The sequence below is a fragment of the Mastigoproctus giganteus genome, chromosome 9, assembly GCF_048544385.1.
Source record: "Mastigoproctus giganteus isolate SK-2022 chromosome 9, ASM4854438v1, whole genome shotgun sequence".
In the NCBI taxonomy this organism is placed as follows: Eukaryota; Metazoa; Arthropoda; class Arachnida; order Uropygi; family Thelyphonidae; genus Mastigoproctus; species Mastigoproctus giganteus.
Genome location: NC_143583.1, coordinates 164,031,559 through 164,051,076, shown reverse-complemented (window position 1 = coordinate 164,051,076; position 19,518 = coordinate 164,031,559). Strand labels below are relative to the sequence as shown.

Below are 19,518 nucleotides of genomic sequence, written 5' to 3'. Positions count from 1 at the left end.
GGGTGGTGGTATCTGATGAGAATAAGTAACATAGTCTTTTCTACTGGCGAAGCATTGCTTATTAGAGGTAGTGCAACGTCGGGGTAACTCATTGTGAAGGCATTCACACTATATGAGATCTAACAAAAATGATGCCATTTCACTTACTTCGGTGATTTACTAGAAAATAAAATGATGCTATGCACTAACTTGTTCAATTAGTGAATTTTCTGTATTCTGAGGCATTCAGCCCTAAAACCTTTTAGTACCATTTTGATATAATGGAAGTGATATATTGAAATTGTTTTTATCAATTTCCATAATTTGATATCGTCAACCATGTGAAGTGTTTGCCGTTAAGTTCTGATGGTTCTGAATTACTTAGTGGATTATTGCTGTGTCTTATTTTAGTTGCTACCTTTTAAGGTTTGTTGAAAGCTGAATTTATAATACTTTACTTCTGTAGATTATCATTAATATTTTTGATAATTCTTTAAAGAATAACCATATTGGCCCTAGTTATTAATCCCTCCTTGGCAATTTTATTTTTAATGCTACAAATATTAATTAGTATAATTACTAATTAATATTTGTAGCATTAAAAATAAAATTTTTATATTATATGATTATATTATATTTTCCTAATTTGAAGGGTTATAGTTGGAAAGATGACCTCCAAAGGAGGTCATCCATCCAACTTGAAAATGAGTTTAATGAACAGAACATTAAGCAATTAGAAATCCTTAGTTTAAAAATATTTCCCATAGGCAGAGTAAAATATTTATAAATTCTGAGATAGTGTTTAAAATCATGAGGGTGCATAAGTAAATGTGCCTTGAGTGACCAGGGCTTCAAACCTGTGACTTCTAAATATGGTGCTGTTTCTTGTATTCTCTCGAACTTGTGAACCCCTCTAACAGTGAGGTCATCCAAGAGTATAAACAGAAAATTTATTTATATTTTATTTTATTTACATCTTTTCATTTTTAGTTGTTTAGTTAATATTTCATAACCTTAAGTCATTTTCCCTTCTAAGAAGTTCTAAACCTCCAGTCCCTTGGAAAACTTCTTATACAGGTTCTACTGTATGTTACAATTTACGTACATGCCTAAGCTGTGAATAGGGTGCTATTTTGCTATACAATTCAATAATAGTTTATGTTTGTATATTGAGATTAAAGTCGTTATTTACTGACTTTAACTGAGATACCTTTATTAAATATTATCATAATAAAAATTTTGAATTTCGCCACCCCCCAGTCATTGGCACTCATATACCCTGCTTATCAGGCTTTCTGTGTTCCACTGGCCCTGACTGGAATTTGTGGGTAGGGTACTCACTAGCACGACTTTTGTGGATTTTTTGGATGACTGTTTTCTACAGCAGCATGTTAGATAGGCATCAATAGGAGGTACTCTTGATCTGGTTATCAGTGGTGAGTCTACATACATTAAGAATCTACAGATAAAAGACCCACTGGGAGGAACAGCAATCACAATGTACTAATGCAGAATTTAATTAAAGAGATAACTACTGTCAAGGGTAAAGGCTTTTACTTTCATAAGAGTGACTACAGTGGTCTCAGACAGTTTTTAAAGACTGTGCAGTGGGACCAACAGCAAATTCTAAATGGGAAGTAATCAAAGAAGCTACTAGACTTTTCATATCAATGAAGAAATGCTGTTCAAGGCTTGGACCTAAATGGATGTCAGATGAACTACTGAGAAATACGGTAGAGAAGAAAAGTGCATGAGATGCCTATAAATTATCAGGTGATACAGAAGCCAACAGCAGATATAAATTAGTCTACAATGAAGTAACAAAGGAGGTTAAGCAAGCTAAGGCAGATTATAAGAAGTCTCAGGCAAAGAATGCAAATAAAAACAGCAAAGATTTCAATGCTTATATTAACAGTAGGAGGAAGGGGTTGAATCACATTGGGCCACTTCATATGTATGGGTTAACTGGTAATGACACTGCTCAGGTTGTAAACAAACTGAATAGGTATTTTGCATCTACATTCACACATGAGAAATTCTTTAGGGAAGGGGATGGCAATTTATCAAACTCTAATGAGAAGCTACATGACTTTCTGATAATTGAAAGAAAAGTGGAGGAAAAATTGTTGAAGATGGAAATAAGAAAGGCACCTGGGGTGGATGGAGTCTATCCAATTATATTAAGGGATAAGCAAACCCTTGTCCATAATTATGAGAGCACCCTTGGATTCAGGGAAGATCCCTATGCACTGAAGATGTGCAAACGTATACCCAATTCATAAAGGGGGGGATCAAAAGGCGACACGAGTAATTACAGATCTGTTAGCTTAACATCTGTTCCAGGGAAAATAATGAAATTACTGGTTAAAGAAGTAACGCAGGTTCATCTGGACAGGCACGCAATTATATACAATTACAGCATGGATTTGTTAGGGGGCAGTGTTGTCTATCCAATCTGATAGGCTACTATCATGTAGTGACCAAGAACTAGATGCAAAAAAAATAATTTTGACAACATATACAGTAAACCCCTGCTATTTGCGGGGGTTACGTTCCTGAGAAATGGCGCGAATACCGAAAACGCGAATACTGAGTTATGGCTCCCATAGTAATAAAGGGGTTCCGTTCCAAAGTATGAAATATATAAGAAAAACTAGTCTAAAATTTTGTCTATATAGGTATTATATGTACCATCTTAATATGACCATTAGAAATGCAAGCATATAGCATCGAAATGAAAATAAGAAACAATTTAATATTAAATGTAATATTTATTAGAAATTTCAAATAAATCTTTCAAACTAGCTCCTTTGCTTGTTAAAAAACTTATCCCGCCAGTGCTATCACCAGTTTCGCTAAAGTGTTGATAAAGGAGTTTTGCCTTTTCACGAATGATGAGTGAACTTAATGGAATTTTATTTTGAGTTTGGTCTTCTATCCACAGATTTAAAGCCTTTTCCATTTTTTCTAATTTAACATCGCGAGTTACAGAGCAAATTTTTGAAGCAATTAGCGCGTTTTCACAGACACTACGGAGGATTTTTTCTTCCGATTTCTTGATTAATCGTACCGTTGACTCTTTGATTTTATAATGTTTTGCCACTGAGGAGACACTTTCGCCATTAGAAATTTTGTCTAATAGCTCAATTTTATTCGCTAATGTCATCACCTTCTTTGATCTTTTCACATTTCCCTTGTTATTCGTAGCCATATTTTTGTACGGGTTAGAAAGAACTTGTCCACAATAAAGTCACTTTCTTCTGTTAACACACTCGAAAAATTCTGTTTTACACTGCAAAACGGTAGATTTATCACTTTTGTAAGCAAATCAATTTATATATTGATAAATTTATTCAATTTATAAGCATATAAATTAAAAGCAAACGACGAAACCTTCCATGACAAGCGGTGCATAACACATACTGAACAAGGATTAGCGAGAAACATCCACGCTCGCGATCTTGTCACCCCCCCTCCCCCACCCACTGAGCGCTGTTTTGACCGGGAAAATAATTTTAGCCATGCCCATGTTTTTTTATGGCGGAAAATGTTCACGGCACTTTAAAATTCACATTTTTTATGTTTCATTTCATATTAAATCAGCGACCACGAATATGCGAAACCGCGAATAGCGGGGGTTTACTGTACTTGGATTTCAGGAAGGCTTTTCATACAGTTGCACATAAAAGACTTCTGTACAAACTGGAGCAATGTGGCATTAAGGGCAAATTGCTGCTAGGGATAAAGGGATGGTTAAGTGGAAGAAGACTGAGTGGTTATCAATGGGCACTGCTCTTCGTGGACTAATGTTATCAGTGGAATACCCCCAGGGTTCAGTGCTGGATCCATTGTTGTTTTTAATAATTATCAATGATACTGATGAAGGTATATCAGGCTTAATGTCAAAGTTCGCAAATGTTACAAAGATTTGCAGGGTGGTTAATGACAGCCATCAGGGTGAGCTACTGCAACAAGATCTAGGGCTGAGAAATGGCATTTGAAGCTTAATATTGACAAATGCAAAGTACTACATATGGGTAGCAGTAACCCTAGAGTAACTTATCAACTGTGTGGTATGGTACTCAGGGTAGTGGAGAATGAAAAAGACCTGGGAGTAACTGTGCATTCAGACATGAAATTCTCTGAGCAGTGCAGACATGCAGTCAGGACAGCTCATGGGGTTTTGTCAATGATATACAGAAACCTTTGATTATCCCTTTATATAAAGCCATGTTAGGCCACATCTTGAGTACTGTATACAGGTCTGGAGGCCTCACTTTAGGAAGGATGTAGCCCTTCTCTGCACTATAACAGGTGCAGAGAAGGGCAACCAGTGAATGGAACAAAAGGTACTCTTATCTAGAGAGACTTCAGTTTTGCAAATTGCAGCATCTTGAGACTAGGAACCTGAAGGGAGATCAGATTGAGGTGCTTAAAAGCCTTGAATGGATTCAGTAAGCTTAATGTTAATGGAATCTTCCACTTGATGAAACTCCACACATGAGGAGACAAATTCCCAAGTTGAGGAAAGATGGTTGCAGGGTAATTGTGTGGAAGTTTGCCTTCAGCCAGCAGATGGTTCATTGTTGGAACAGGCTTCCATCTGTTGTTAAAGAAGTGGATGGGCTGAATAAATTCAAGGTAGAACTAGAAAAATTGTTGGAGGGTACAAATGGGTGAACTGTGCAGGTTTTTTTTCTTTTTTTATTTTGTCTGATACTACACGGGTGTTCAAAGAAATTGCATCATTCCTTAAAATTGTAATTGTCTTCCGAATAACTGAAGTATATGGCAATATTTCTTACAGATTGCATCATATAAGATTGACATGTGGGTGATGACGTAATATTGCATCAGCCATTATTTTCAGCTATATAAGCACTCTCTGCAAGAGTTGCAGTCATTACGTGCTTGTGTCAGAATGGCGAGTTACGTGCAGTTGAAGCCATGAAGAATGAGTGCTATCGTTGCTTTACATGAGGAAGGATGTTCTTCCCATCATATTGCTTATAGACTGTCTTGTAATCAGTCGACAGTCAGTAGATTTCTTTCCAAATTCAAGATTACTGGTTCTGCTGGTAATAAAAAGGGAACCAGATGCAAACGAATCTATGCCAAAACAGGACTGCGTTTTGAAGCACTTACGCCTTAAAAACTGTAAAGCTTCTTTGTCTGAGCAGAAAAGAGAATGGGAAGAACATAAAGGAGTGGTAGTAACAGTCAGAAGATGCCTCTTCAAAAATGGACTTTTAGCCCATTGTCCTAAGAAGCCCCTCCTCACACAAAAAATTAAAAAAAAAAAGGCCCGAATAATTTGGTGTAAGGAGCATGTCAAATGGACCCCCAAGCAGTGGAAGTCAGTTATTTTCTCAGATAAGAAGAAATTCAACCTACATGGCTCTGATGAGAGACAAATGATTCGCTGTAGAAGTGGTGAAGAATACCATCCAGACTGTATAGTGTCTACAGTGAAATTCCCTACCAGACAATTGATATGGGGATGCATTTCGCATTGCGGAGTAGGTCATCTGCAGTTTATAAAAGGTTCCGTCAATGCCAACGGATACCTGGCTATATTGGAAGGTAAATTGCTGCCAACCATTAGAGACCATTTCAACCTGCCAAGTAACTATCTTTCAGGACAACTCTGCTCCTTGTCATCGAGCGAAAAGTGTAAGTAGGCACTTGTGTAGTTACTTTGGCTTCATTTCTGCATTAGAAGTTCGACTGTAATGTGTTTGCATTTGTTACAGGTGAAAAAATGGTTGAAAGAACGGAATTACAACCCTAAGCTGGCCAGGAAACAGCCTGGAACTGAATTCTATAGAGAACTGATGGCATCGTGTGGCATCTGCAGTTGCCAGAAAGAAACCAAAGAACCTTCATGAACTTCAGGAAGCCATAATTCGTGTTTGGAACCATGAACTATCAGTTGGTTATCTTTAGAAATTGATCTTGTCAATGCCTCGACAGTGTGCTGCAGTCATCAGGGGCAGAGGCGGTTCAACTAAATATTAGTTTGCACCTGGTGAACTTTTCATTTTGTTTTCCATTTAAAATGATAAACTGAAGCAAACTGAGGGCTTCCAATAACATTTCAGCCATAATTGTCGTGTTTACCAAAACTGTTGTATAAAGGTTGCAAATGCTCATTTTTGGAATATTTTGAGAGCACCTGTCAAATATTACTTAGCTTTGCCTTAACTATTAATAAATATCTTTTGTTTATATTTCTATTTGTGATGCTAGTCATTAATGTAACAAACCATTGCAAAAAAGGGTTAGAAATGTGAAATTCCTAGGTGATGCACTTTCTTTGAACACCAGTGTATATAAGCTTGCTTTCTTGCATCATTTGCCATTACATTACTACTACTACATAATATTCCTTGTGCATAATAAAACTTACCATTTTCACCTTCCTGAGAAACTTCTGGAAATTGCATTTCAGTGTTGTTCGCATTATCCTTCTCTTCAGATGGGTGATAATCCACTTTAGAATTCTCATCTTCGATCTTCTCTGAAATGTCTAGTATATTATCTGTCCCATTTGTTAACAGAACAGGTTTTTCTTCTTGTTTTTCTTCTTGTCTTTCTTCTTCTTCTTCTAACTTAATTTCTTCTTGTGAGTCTTTAATATCTTTATCAATAGACTCCTGACTGCAACCTGTGTTATCACTCATTTCTTCCATACTTTGTAATATATCATTAATAATGTCAGCTGGTGCATGAGATATATCATCTATTTCTTCTTTTTCGATATTTGTTTGAGCATCTTCTGACAGCTTTGTTTCTTCTAAAGTATTTTTATTTTTAGATTCCTCAGTGTACAGTTGCTCAACCTGGGAATATTCATCTTCTTTATATTCATCTTCTTTATCTTCATCTTCTTTATCTTCATCTTCATTATCTTCATCCTTTAATATTTGTTGATCACTGTGTTCTTCAGGCTTGGTACTGCTTTCCTGTTCTGCAGCCTTATTTATTATTTCAACTTCTGTTGACTGTTCTATGACAGATTCGACAACTTTTTGCTCTGAATCAAAACTAATAGCAATATTCTGTTTATCGATATGAGGGTCTGTGTTCTTTTTAATTGCAAGGGATGGAGATGATAAATTAATTTCATTGTTCATATCTTCTTCAAGAAAAGATCTTTCCGAAGGTGTATAGCCTTCTTCACTGACAAGGCTATTTTCATCAGAATCGACAAAGCTTCCCGTCTCTGTACCTGCAATACTTAGCTCATCGTCTTTTCCACCAATATCAAGTGGTTTTTTTGTGTTTCTTTTCCTTTTCTTTGCGGGACTTAAATATAAATTATAAGTTGCACCTTTAAAGAATCGTCGCTTATGCCTTTTACTTTTCATTGTCTGAGATGATGTTTGATTTTTTGTGACTGGAAATGGAGTTGCTGTTGAAGAAGCTGTCTTGGCAGACCTCAACTGTCCACTTTTTCTGGCTTTGTTTGACCGATGTGCAGAAAATGCATTGTTTGAATCTTCTGAGTCACCTCCTCTTGATAAACAGTCAGTTTCAGAAATATTTTCATCTTTTAATACTGGAAGCACATCATCATTTACATTTTCTAAAACAGTTTCAGAAGTTTCTTTAATATCATATGGAGAATTTGCATTAGTTAGAGAAGGCATAGTTTCTTGACATGCTTCATTTAAAGTGGAAGCTTCTGATGACACTTTATCAGAGCTCTGAGTTTTTCCTTCTGAAGTATCAATTTTGTTTCTTAAAACCTGACTAATTGAAGTTTTCATAACTGAACTAAGGACATTTTTCAGATTTGCCATTTTAGCAAGTGGCATACCTACAGGACTAAGCCTTGGAGAACTTAAAGATTCAGAATTGCCAGCCTTAGATACTAAAGATGAACCACTGGAATCTTTCTTCATCACCATTTTTAGTTGGGCTTCACTACGTTTGGGATCCCCTTTACATAGGGCAGACATTTTAGCACGTCCTTCTTGTTTAATTTTGGGGAAAAAAGTGTCAATAACAGAAGTTCTTTCTGAAAAGTTTACAGGAACTTGTTTAATTCTGTCAGTAGAAGATTCACTTAACTGGAACTTCTCTGTTGTACCAAGCATTGTTAAATTTTCACTTTCTGTAGAATTATCTAGATTTAGACAGGATTTCATCATATCTGCATTAATTTCTGATTTATTTGTTCCACTTACTTCTATGTTACCTGATATGTTCATTTGCTGAGTAAATACATTCAAGTTTTCTTGCTGCTCTGTTGTACTAGGAAAAGATTGACTACTTATGTCCTCAAGGAAATCAGCAGTTGTCTCAATAAATGACTTTTGTGCCTGATTCCTAGAATCCTCATTTGTTAAAGATGCTCCTTCTATCTCTAGGGCTGCAGATAAATTAGACAAAGTTGTACGAAATACATCCGATTCATTCATGGTACAGGAATCCTGGGATAGTGAGCACCCTTCAACAATCTCGTTCTTTACTTGATCCATCAGTTTTTTTTTTTTTTTTTTTTTGTTATTTTACGAGATATTGCTTTAAGTCATTATGTCATTTAAGTAGCTTCTCCATTACACCTATAAAATGAATGTACATAAATGTTAATATCCAAGTACACATTCAATAAATGTATTATCTATACTGATATTTATAACCAGTCAAATTAATCAAATTTACTATATCACAAATCATAAGTGTGTGTAAAAAAAAAAAAAAACCAATTCTCTGCATTAGCTACTATCAATTTTTGTGCAATTCTGCATACACTCCTCAGTGATTAAAATACCTGAAAATTAAAATAAAATGAAATAAAAATAGCTTGGGCAACATTTATTTTGTTGCTCAAATAATCGAATTTTTTGTCTTCATATTTATTTTAGGCAATAGAGATGTAAAAAAAAAAAGTATGCCATTCCTCTTTTACCAACTTTCTATTCCGAAATGAGATGTTATAGCAAAAAGGACAATAAAAAAACAGACACACATACACTGAAATCACCTTTCTCTTTTGTCAAAATTGGTAGTTGGTAGATGACTTTCATCAACCGGTGAAATACAACCACTTTGCTTATTGGAGGCTTGAAGTGGTGAAACCCATGTTTAGTCTCTAGAGCAAAGTTTCCGGCATCCCCCTTCCCCCATACTTCTCCTTCAACCCATGCACGGTACTAAGTACTATAGGTTTTGATACCTTTCGTGTTTGGGGTTTTCATAAAAAAAAATTTGTGATCAACATTTTCCTCAAGAGAATTTCTTCTCTGTCATTTATGAAACTGGTTCAGTTGATAAACCTCAATGATGTTTGAAAACCATGGGAAGAGTGGACTATTTAAGTTCATTAAAAGGAAAGAACTTAAAATGAGTTCCTGAGAGTGCTGGCTCATGGTCGATTATTATTTTTTTTTTTTTTACTGCCAACAACTGCCAAACCTCCTTCAATGAAGTATGCCTTTACGAGATTTGAAAGTGACTAAATTCTAATAATTTTTCTTTAATATGTGTTAGAAAAAAAAAAGTGGTACACAGAAAGTAGTGCTATTTTTAATCCGCTGCACTATCTACATGAGCAGGAAAAGCAAGCAGATTATAAGCAACTAGATGGTGAGAAATTATTGTAACAGTTTAATATACAGTTGTTATTATTGTAACAGTTTAATATACAGTTGTTAATGACAGTAATGAAAGTACACTACTGCAACAGGATCTAGTAAAGTTGAGCAGATGAGCTGAGAGGTGGCAACTGAAGTTTTTAACATTAACAAATGTGAAGTGCTGCATATGGGTAGCAGTAACCACAGAGTAACGTACCAACTGGTTGGTACTACACTCAGGATAGTGGAGAATTAAAAGGACAATGGTGGTAATTGTGCAGTCAGATATGAAGTTTTCTAAGTAGTGCAGTCAGGCTACAAGAGTAGTTCATGGTATCTTGTCAATAATATACAGGAATTTTGCTAGCAAGGATAAGGAGGTGATTGTTGCCTTGTATAAGGCAATGGTCGGGACACACCTTGAGTACTGCATACAGGTCTGGAGGCCTCATTAGGAAGGATGTAGAGTTACTGGAATAAGTACAGAGAAGGGCAATGTTGGTGAGTGGAACAAAGAGTTACTGTTACCAAGAAAGGCTTAAGTTCTTCAATTTGCAGCATCTGGAGACTAGGCACCTGCAAGGTAATCTAATTGAGGTGCATTAGGCCTTGAATGGTTTGAGTATGCTCAATGCTGATGGGATTCTTCCTCTTGCTCAGATTACTCACCTGAGGGGACATAAATTCAAATTGAGGAAAAACAATTGTAGAACAGATGTGTGGAAATTTGCCTTTAGCCAGCAAGTGGTTGATAGTTGGAACAAACGTCCATTTGTTGTAGTGAAGGTCAACAACTTATATAAGTTTGAGGCAGAACTAGACAAACACTTGGAGTGAATGGATGGGTGAAATGGGAAGGTTTTTTTTTTTTTTTTTTGGCTGATGCTATATAAGCTTGCTTTCTTGCATCATATGCCTCTATAATGCTAATATCATAGAACCAGATACTTATCTATATACATGTATTCACTGCAAAGTTGATTTTGTCCTACCAATTGTTGTGGCATTTACAGCTGATTATGTATTGCTATATGAATATATGAATTAACTACAGTCGATTCCGATTATTTGGGACGCATCGGGACTAGTGCATTTTGGCGCGATTAAGCAGCTGCCCCAATTATCCGAAGATTCACGTAAATAGTTAAAAATACAACCCCCCCCTTTACAACTGGTTCACTGTACAATCAAATCACATTACAATGGAGTCACCATTGTAAAGTACCGTTCACTATACGATGTGTAATAAGCGCCGGTCATTGTGATCACGTTTGTGAACCGAATTTTAATTCAATTAAACCGCAATTCTAATTAGCGAAAATAAGAGGAATATTATCCACAGGCTATAAAAATAAAGATATGTTATTTGGTTTTTAGGAGCATTAGCAACTAAGGCCATATTGCTCCAGGATATGCGGTGGTCATTCCCTGACCTTTCCACATCCTCTGTATTTGGTGGTGACAGGCTCGACCCCTGGTCTAATCAAGAAACGTGTGCTATGCACTGCTGCTCCTTCCCACCTGGCTATGGAGGTGCCTAAGTAAAGATATATTAAGTACAAATCTTGATTACCTTACCAATTAAAAAATTAAATGATACGTGAAATTCGGAAGAATATACGTGATAATCGGAAGAATTAATACGTACTGTAATATGTACATACTAACTAAACTAGTTGACATTTCTGTTCACTGTCATTTGTGGGTGGGGGTTAAAATTTAAAACAGTAAAAAGATAAGCAATCAATAACAAGGAACACAACACACACAAATTGCAAGTAACACGATACGCGCAAGTGAGAACGGAGTAACAAATTACGAAGCTTTAAAAATAGGAATGAAGAGAAGATTCTGAAAATTATTTTTTTTTATATGATTGAAGATTCCATAGAAGTGTAAACACAGTTTACCATAATAACCCACAGAAGTCCAGCTGTCGGTATTATCGTAAATTCAATAAGATCGAGTTTACTATCAGTTTATGATAGATTTCACTAACACAAAAGCCCAATAAATAGGTGACCGCTAATTGTTTTATGGTTGTGACCTCCAGAAATCCAACCGAACTATGTGGTATGGTCGGAGACAATCGTAGGGTAATCTTCAGTGCTGCAGTCTCCTGCCCCGATTAAACGGCATTTTGTCCCAATTAAGCGAAGTAAACCCTGGCTATTTTCTCGATTGGGTTCTGTTTTTTAAGATTTACCCCAAATAAACGGCTGCCCCGATTAACCGGTGGCCCAAATAACCGGAATCCACTGTATATACTGTACTCCCTTTCTGCTTCCATTCCTGCTGGTCAAGCTGCATAGCCCATTAAGATAGTGATGGACAATTACTCCATCCCCCCCCCACTTCCTGAAGCAGGAGGTTTATAGAAATCTTTAAAATTAAATTAGGCTCAATGGGCAACCTAACTTGAAGGAGGACACTGAACAACAATTAAGACATAATTGCCTTGTTCTAATGATACAGTTGAAGATTGTCATAGACAGTTCCATTTGAGTTAATTGGGGATTTTTTGGCATATCAACTATTTCGGTCATAGTGCACCAGTTCACGTGGTTTATCATGTGTGTTCGTAGACTGATTTGCGTATGAGGTGTGACAATAAAGTTTCAAGAATAATTTTGTTTCCGTAAAAGTGGCCATCCTGTAAACCGTTACGTTATTCCGCAGTGTAGCCTGAACCCGCTCTACCTGCATGCAAATAGTAAACATCGTCAGTCATTGTACAAGTTGGTTCGTGTAAAGACGTGTTTGAGTTCCATGTTACGTGAAAAATGGAACACAATTTAGAGCAAAGAGTTGTGATAAAACTTTTGGTGAAAAGTGGTGAATCGTCAACGGATATTTATGAAAAGTTGACCAGAGTTATGGAAATGATATCATGTCGAAACCACGAGTTTTCAATTGGGTAAAACAGGTTCGAGAAGGACATGAATCCGTCGAAGATGCTGAGCATTCAGGATGTCCTTCCACGACTCAACAAGACGAAAACATTGGTTGTGCGTGTGATCTTGTTCAAAGTGATAGGCAGTTAACCACAAGAATGATTGCCGAAAAACTAAACATTAATCAGAAAAGTGTTAGATTAATTTTGACTGAAAATTTGTTGATGAGGAAAGTGTGTGCAAAGCTGGTATCGAAAAACCTCTCTCAAGAGCAGAAAGAAATTCGGTTTAGTGGAAGAGTTTTTAACTTCAAAATCGATCACAATGTTGCAGCATCTCTGTATTCGCCTGATTTGTCTCCTTGTGACTTTTTTTTTATTTCCTAGACTAAAAGAGGTCATAAAAGGAATGCATTTTCAGTCAGTTTCTGAAATTTACAGTAATGCAACGTAGGTATTAAAACAGATACCAGAAAGTGAGTACCAGAAATGTTACAATCAATGGATCCTACGCTGGAATGTGCGTGTACAGTCTGAAGGAGACTACATCGAAGGCCTCACATCTGTATAATTTTCAAAATAAAATTTTTAAATGAATTATTCTCGAAATTTTATTGTCACATCTCATATTGTTTGTTTGTTGTTTGTTATTTGGTTTTTAGGAGCATTAGCAACTAAGGCCATATTGCTCCGGGGATATGCGGTGGTCATTCCCTGACCTTTCCGCATCCTCCATATTTGATGGTCACGGGCTCCAACCCCGGTCTAATCAAGAAGCGTGTGCTACGCACTGCTGCTCCTGCCCACCTGGCTACGGAAGCGCCTCTCGTATTGTGTGAGCAGAAAATATAGTAGTGTGTTATTTGTCTGATGGCAACAGGGGTTTCCCCCCATCTCCGCATTGTATTTTTTGTAAGTGACACAGAACTCTGTGGAGGCCAGAGATTTAAAAAGCATGTGGGGAGTGGCTTATTATGTTCTGTTGTTTCTCTGACCATTTAGCCGTTAAGCCCCTATTGGGACCCACTGTTGCCCAGACTTTGCCACGAGGAGGGACATCAGGCACCCAGTAGATAATTTAAGTACTCTGGCAGGCTCCACCACCTAATTTCTAAGGATTTCAGTGGCAAGACCTATATATATATACACAGTAGACTCTCGATTTTCCGGGATAGATGGTAAAAAACAAATCTCGGATAATCGATTTCCCGGTTAATCCAAAAATACAGAAGTCCATGACGTACGTAGGAGATATGTTCTAGAACTTTTTACTTCATCGAGTTTTACGTAACTTGAGAATGACTAGTAACATATTGCTACTATATTATTATTGACAAATCTGAATTCCACACGATTCTTGTTAATGTTTGGCCATTTTCATACATCGTTATTATTTTAATTTTCTGATCCAACTCTATCGCTTTCCTTTTCTTGATAGACTTACTAGTACCGCTGTCACTTATTCCTTTAGTCGGCACCATGATAACAGTCAAAACGAAGATTTCTGAAAAGAACTCCACATGGTTAAGGCGAAAACTCACTATTATCACCCCGCACGAGCTCACATTTTACTAAAGCACATTTCTGGAGATCACCAAAAAACAATAAAAACAACTTTCACTTTCCGTATTATTGGGCTTTTCTGTTAGTGCAATTCTTTATAAACGAGTAGTAAACTCGACCTTATTGTATTTGCAAAAAAACAGATAGCTAGAATTCTATCCCCCCCCCCCGTCACTGAAATCTTCATTCATATAAAAAAAAAAAAAAAACCCATAAAATAAATTGTAAGAATCTTCTCTTCTTTCCTATTTTTTTGCTTGTTACTCCGATCTCACTTGTGCAATTTGTGCGTGCCGTGATCATCGTTATTGATTGCTTATTATTATTATTTTTGTTGTTTTAAATTTTACAATCCTAAAAAAAGAAAAAAAAATTTGATTGAAAAAAAATTTACGTAAATCCATAGTTTGTAAGTCGGGGACTTACTGTTTCAAAAAATACTCAGCAACTTACGTAAAAAATATGGCGATAGATAAAAAACTTACAACATACTATTTGTGTGTCCAATACGATGCTTCCCTTTATTTTTTGTGATGTCGATTTAAATCTAATAGCTTCCCTTTATTTTTTACGATGTTGCGTATAGTTTGGTCACCAACATTATAATGGTTCTAATGAACCATTAAAGATTTAATGAATGCACTGTTTTCAAACTTTTGAATAATTTCAAGTTTTTGTTTAACTGAAAGTGCAACTCTTTTGCGTTTACTCATCATTAATTTCCCGATTTCTAAACAAAAAAAAAAAATATATATATATATATATATATACATACTATAAAAAAATTGACATCCCTGACATAAATAACGAAACAAAATCTGTCTTTTTGTGGTGCGACAGAACACAAGAATCGTTCTAAATTAAAAAAAAAAAAAAAAACCAACCAGAAATCAAAAAATTCATTAACTAGAACAGATGTTTTGCACGCAATAAGAAGCGGCGTTACAAGTCATCATTGGGAGATTAATGTGCCTATTATTTTTCAACCCATTATTATTATTTGTGCAAAAAAAACAAGAGATCAAATATTTAGTTTGTTTTAGTGCATTGCGTCGATTCTTGTGTTCCGTCACACTGCAAAAAGACATTTTGTTTCATTATTAATGTCAGGGATGTCGAAATTTTTTTATAGTAAATATATATATTTATTTATTTATTTTTTATTTTTTTTTTTTGTTTAGAAATCGTGAAAATGATGGGTAAATGCAAAAGAGTTGCACTTTCAGTTAAACAAAAACTTGAAATTATTCAAAAGTTTGAAAACAGTGCATCTGTTAAATCTTTAATGGTTCATTAGAACCATTATAATGTTGGCGACCAAACCATACGCAACATGCAACATCGTAAAAAATAAAGGGAAGCTTTAAAGTATTTTTTTTTTTTTTTTTTTTTTAAATACAGGATGGGAACATCGCAAAGTGTTTGTGTGTGTATTTGGCTCTTAAAATATTCCCATCTTCGCGATACTCACATCCTGTGAACACAGCGATCAGCCGAAAAGCGTGGTCTGCTTAAGGAAGGGAAACAGCTGAGCATTTCGTTTAATTTGAGTGTTCATCCAAATTTTAATTTTTTTTTAATCGTGATTTTAATCTTTTTAATCATGATTTTAATTATTTATTATCAGAAGCGGTTTTAATTATTTATTCTGACAACATGTCTTCTCGCACTCATGGTCTTGCTGCGGCAGTTTGATGTGTTTCGGGGTTGGGTTGGGGCTCTCGGCTTTTGATTCCGTTGCGTGTCGAATTTGATCGTATCTCTATGAGTGAGGGAATTCATTAATTATTTTTTCATCTTATTTTATTCATTACATTTGGAGAGAATTGACTGGAAGCATTCCACAAAAAAAATTGAGGTAATCTCTTATTTTTTTAATATATCTAAAAATCGTGGAAGGTATTGAGCCTTGCAGCTCTGAAATTTTTACTAATTTTATTATTTTATAGCCCCTTGGGTATCCTTGAACCCTACCATATGTGTGTAGGGCTCCTGGAGTACCAAGATATCTATATTATTTTCTTCCAATTTGAGTTTGATCTGATCTACAACATCTCTTGCTCTTTGAGCATTCAATTGGATGAGATTTAGAGCCCTAGTCAATTTATGTTTTCAATTTGGCCCATAGTTGGTCCTAGATAGTATAAGTTTTACTATTTTTTTATAATAGGGGCATTTATCATCCCTGAAACAATGTGCATAATCATTCAGCCATGCTGCTTTACAGGTAGCACATTTTGGATGCTGATTTTTATTTTGGCAGTTCTTGTAATCATGGCAGTAACTGTGCAGTGGCTGCAGACAGGGGAATTCTGACTGCAGTCTCTGGCAGTATGACCATATTTATGACAGTTAAAGCACATTTGTACAGGAAAGAATTCCCTGAATTTATGGCTGGTCCAGCCAGTGTAGAATCTTTGCTGTCCTTGTATTCATTGTGGTGACACTTCCACAATGATAATGAATTGCCCAATTCTTTTGTTTTTTTGTCCCTCTTTTTAGGAGAAATTCTTTGGCAAACTCGTCCAGTTCCATTATATTGATAAAGTTTTTGTTGTAGAAATCCAACATAAGATCTCTTTCCAGAGTTGTCTCAGGGATGTCAAATATAATGATGGGGTTCCTGCCCTTGGCTTTTCTGTTTGCAGTCCAAATTTTACTACCTCTGAGTGGGTTTCAATCGTTTTTAACATCCTCTTTTATTTGTTACTTCAATTAAAACTCCATTATCTTTTTATTTTTTTTCATGTTCACTTTTATTTCTTTCAAATGAGGTTTTAAGTTTGTCATGACAGTATCCCTGACTGCCTTGCTGGATCTGTATGTAGAATCAGGCTTAGCCTTTATAATTATTATGTTTGTTTCTTTTGCCTTTGGTATTTCCTTAGTCTTACTGTTGATTTGTTTAGTTTGTGATGAATCTGCTTTGGTGGCCCTTGCTATTTGAGCATAAGTCAAAGTATTCATTTCTTCATAATTATTCTTCTCTTCAGTCGCTGTTTCTACTTCTGCTTTCAATACTTTGTTTTCTGTATTAAGTTCAACAACTATGTTCCAGAGCAGACAAGCAGTCACTATCTGCAATCTTGTTGTAGATGTAATCCTATTTGTCTGTTTATAAAGAAACCCTTCTAGGAACAGTTTCATTTCTTTAATTTGTCTTATGGGATCCTCTATTTGATTTATAAACTGAAATTTCCTCTCCTCATCTGTTTTTGTTACCTGTGGCTCTAAATTATCACTCTCCTTTTGATCTGTATTTTCTACCTGGTTTTTGCCTTTTCTATCCTTTTTACACTAAGGTGGCAGATTCTAAGTCTTCATTTGTAATTTCTTCATTGTTTAGCACCTCTATCCCACAATCAGGCAGGTCCTTCAAGTCACAATCGATATTTTTTGATTTTTCAGTTTTTTTTCCCCTTGAGTTTTGGTCTTTGCCATCATTTTGCTGTTATTATAATGTTCCTTATATCCAGGGGAATAATTTAAGGTATATTTTATAGTACCAGGCCTATTAAAACCCAAGATACAATGTTTCCCCATTTTGGCGGGAAAAAGTCACACACAAAGAAAGGTACTCTTATACGCAAGTGTATGTTTAATCTAAGCTGAAATTCACATTTCCCTTCACAAATAACATGCATCATTACTAGGTGGTAGATGACTCATCAACCGGTGAAATACCACCACTTTGCTTATTGGAGGCTTGAAGTGGTGGAACCCATGTTTAGTCTCTAGAGCTAAGTTCCGGTCAACCCTTCCTTATCTCTTCCATCATGCAGTATGATTGATGACTTTTGAGGTTATGATGAACATCATGGTGAGATCCAATATTCCTTACATTTCGAGGGTACAGCTCTAAAACGGTGTTCGCAGGCCAGCCGCTAGTTAGTACACCAGACCGAACCTATTGGTAACTCTCTAGAAGGCTTCCGGATCAGTTAGTGTATAATCTTGCTACCTCTACTCTGCCAGATAGTGACTGGAGGGAGTCCGAGTAGTGTGTATGCGGGGAGCATTGTCGAGGCCACGTTATGTCAAGGATCTGGGTATATTCTTACCATGTGTACGCCATATCCAAAACTTTCATTACTTCATACAGCATGTCCCACCCACTTTTTCTTACTACTGAATACACCATGAATTGCCAAATTAATAGAGCAAGCATATCTGCAAAAAGATCTAAACCTCCCAAGCACTTCCTAATTCATTTCACAAATATATGTAGTCTCAATTCAAATCTCAATGATGTCCATTTCCATTTGCAGTCTGCCAAACCCCATGTACTTTTTCTGACAGAATCTCAGTTATCGGTTGATTCAACTACTGCTCATCTCAGATGGCCAAATTATTCACTGTATGATTCCTTTTGCCTCAAAGGTGGTACTTGTGCATATGTCCATTCTGATATTCCCTGTCAGAGACTTGGCAATTTGGAATCTCCTCTCTTTGATCTTCTCTGGCTTAAAATCTCTCTACCTCATTGTGTCAAATTCATCTGTTGTCTCTACCATTCTCCCAACTACACTAGTCACTTGGAGCTCTTTGACTTCCTCTCTTTGCAACTTGACTTTCTCCAGTCCAACTTTCCTAACAGTGAGGTAATTTTCCTTCGTGATTTTAATGTTCACAACTGCAGCCGGCTTCCGCTTTCTAGTCACACCGACCCAGCTGGTCGAGATGCTGAGGTTTTTACAATTACTAATAACCTTGCACAGATTGTTCATTTACCTAGAAGAATACCGGACAATCCTAACCATACAGCCAACAAGCTTGATCTTTTTCTCACAAACAACCCTTCTAAGTACACAGTCGAAGTGAGAGATCCTTTAGGCACCTCAGATCACAACTTGGTGATTGTCTCTTCTCCAACGGAATCTTTATCTTGTGGCTATTCCCAACCTCGTATTGTTTGGCATTACAAGAATGCAAAATGGGATGACCTGCAAGATTTGTTTTCTTCTTTTCCTTTGTTCGGATTATTGTTTCAAAACTTCTGATGTCAACGTTTGATCAGATCGTGTCAGTGAAATTATTCTTGCAGGAATGGAATCCTTTATCCCACACTCCACTTTAAAATCTCGTCCTTTAATCTAAACCTTGGTTTTCCAATAAATGTGCTAAGGCTGTTCAAGAGAAGAACATTGCATATCGTAATTGGCTTGTTTCTAATTCTTCAGTTTAATTTTCTAAACCAAAGCTCGCAACAATTGTAAAGCAGTCATTAATCAGTCTGAACTAGAGTTTCAACAGGCTAAGAGTAGAAAACTTGCTTCTTGCCCTAATGGTAGCCGAGCATTCTGGTCTCTTGCCAATCTCTGCTCCCACCTCTGTCAAAACCAGAACCATCTGGTTTGGACAGAGGTGGGAGCAAAGATGATCTTGGTAAAACACCTCCCACCATTCCCAAGAGGCTCCATTCAATGCCTCCTGCGGTCTTCCGTCAAAAGGATGTCAGAAGGATTTTGACGAATCTTGATGCTAAGAAAGCTCCAGGTC

General features: G+C 36.3%; 1 protein-coding gene across 4 annotated transcripts in view; it reads right to left on the bottom strand.

Moving 5' to 3' along the window:
* LOC150080867 (histone-lysine N-methyltransferase EHMT2-like) overlaps nt 1–19,518 on the bottom strand; it is a 558,915-nt gene that overhangs the window by 506,175 nt on the left and 33,222 nt on the right. For all 4 annotated transcript variants that reach the window (XM_090381696.1, XM_090381697.1, XM_090381694.1 and 1 more), the window contains exon 2: nt 6,389–8,549. In XM_090381696.1, the coding sequence (XP_090237822.1) occupies nt 6,389–8,465 (2,077 nt within the window). In that variant the 5' untranslated portion in view covers nt 8,466–8,549. The remainder of the gene's footprint in view (nt 1–6,388; nt 8,550–19,518) is intronic.